This window comes from Photinus pyralis, unplaced genomic scaffold (genome assembly GCF_008802855.1).
Source record: "Photinus pyralis isolate 1611_PpyrPB1 unplaced genomic scaffold, Ppyr1.3 Ppyr1.4_LG1, whole genome shotgun sequence".
Classification (NCBI taxonomy): domain Eukaryota; kingdom Metazoa; phylum Arthropoda; class Insecta; order Coleoptera; family Lampyridae; genus Photinus; species Photinus pyralis.
This window is the reverse complement of record NW_022170249.1, coordinates 69,175,638-69,176,773: the sequence shown is the minus strand read 5'-3', so window position 1 is coordinate 69,176,773 and position 1,136 is coordinate 69,175,638. Positions and strand designations below refer to the sequence as shown.

Below are 1,136 nucleotides of genomic sequence, written 5' to 3'. Positions count from 1 at the left end.
TTAGCGATCGCCCCCCTCGTTTCCCGCTTGGAACGAGCAGGGAGGGTCGCATTTTTTGGCGTCGGTGTCGAAACGCCAATGATACCAACAAATTTTCTTCCCTGGTCCACGACTGACGGAGCGGGCTCGTGAGCGCGACCTGGGTCGTCGATTTTCATATCCGGTGTCTCGTGAAAATGGGGCTTGTCCTGGTAGGGCCGCGATTTCGTTGCGCATAATTTCCATCAGTTCTTGTTTCAACGATTTGGCAATTTGGTTTAGCTTCTGGTCAAGGGAATCCACGGCGCCGTCCTGTCTCGCGTGGACTGGTACGATCTGGCCGTTGGGCGCCGCATGCTCAATGACACTGTCCGCTAACTCTGCCACCTCGTCGAGCTGAGTGTTCTTCTGGGTGGCCAGGATCATTTGTATATTTCTGGGCATGCGGCTTACCCATAGTGTCCTTAAAAGTTGGTCGTCCGTAGTCGGTCCCGCAAGTTGGCGTAAATGGCGGAGGAATTGGGAAGGTCTACGGTCCCCTAACTCTTCTCTCTCTAGGAGGCGACGGATTTTATCCTCTTGCGACGAGGAAAGTCTTCGTGTGAGTTCGCTCTTCAGTTTGTCGTACGGAGCTGTAGTCGGTGGATTAAGGAGCACGTCCCGTACCTCTAGAGCGTATTTTGGAGGGAGCGCGCCAGCCGCATAATCAAACCTCGTGCCGTTTGCCGTGATCCCTGCCGCAGCGAAATTTCTTTCCAACAAACACATTTCCGGATCGGACGCACAAAATTCCGGTAAGCGCATCGCGACGCGATCTACCGATACCATGAGGGCTGGCGTTGAACTTTCACCGTCGTTGGCCATGTTTCCTTGCGCACTGGCGTTGAATGTCCTTTCCGCGAAATATCCTGCCGCACTTTACGCGATAATCACGTCGGGGTCACCAATTTGTGGGGCTAAGTATTTCGAGAAAAAGATGAAAAGAATGGACGTTGAAACTTGTTTATTAGCAAGCCTTATTGTATGCGAGGTCGGCGCGTAACTGCCGGCCTCGGATTGTTTATTCCCTCAGGTCGGTTTTTCCACATTCCAACCAAAAATATTCTATTGTGTTAGGGGCTGTAACGGACCGGTCGAGCACGCTACAATCACGTGCT

General features: G+C 52.5%; 1 protein-coding gene across 1 annotated transcript; it reads right to left on the bottom strand.

Moving 5' to 3' along the window:
- On the bottom strand, positions 1-843 carry LOC116166392. The gene has a single exon (XM_031481350.1). It carries the CDS (start codon positions 841-843, stop codon positions 1-3), a length of 843 nt encoding a protein of 280 aa, XP_031337210.1.
- Positions 844-1,136: the final 293 nt, after the last annotated feature.

Excerpts from the sequence above, each read along its gene's own strand:
- LOC116166392 (XM_031481350.1), bottom strand. The coding sequence starts at position 843 with ATGGCCAACGACGGTGAAAGTTCAACGCCAGCCCTCATGGTATCGGTA.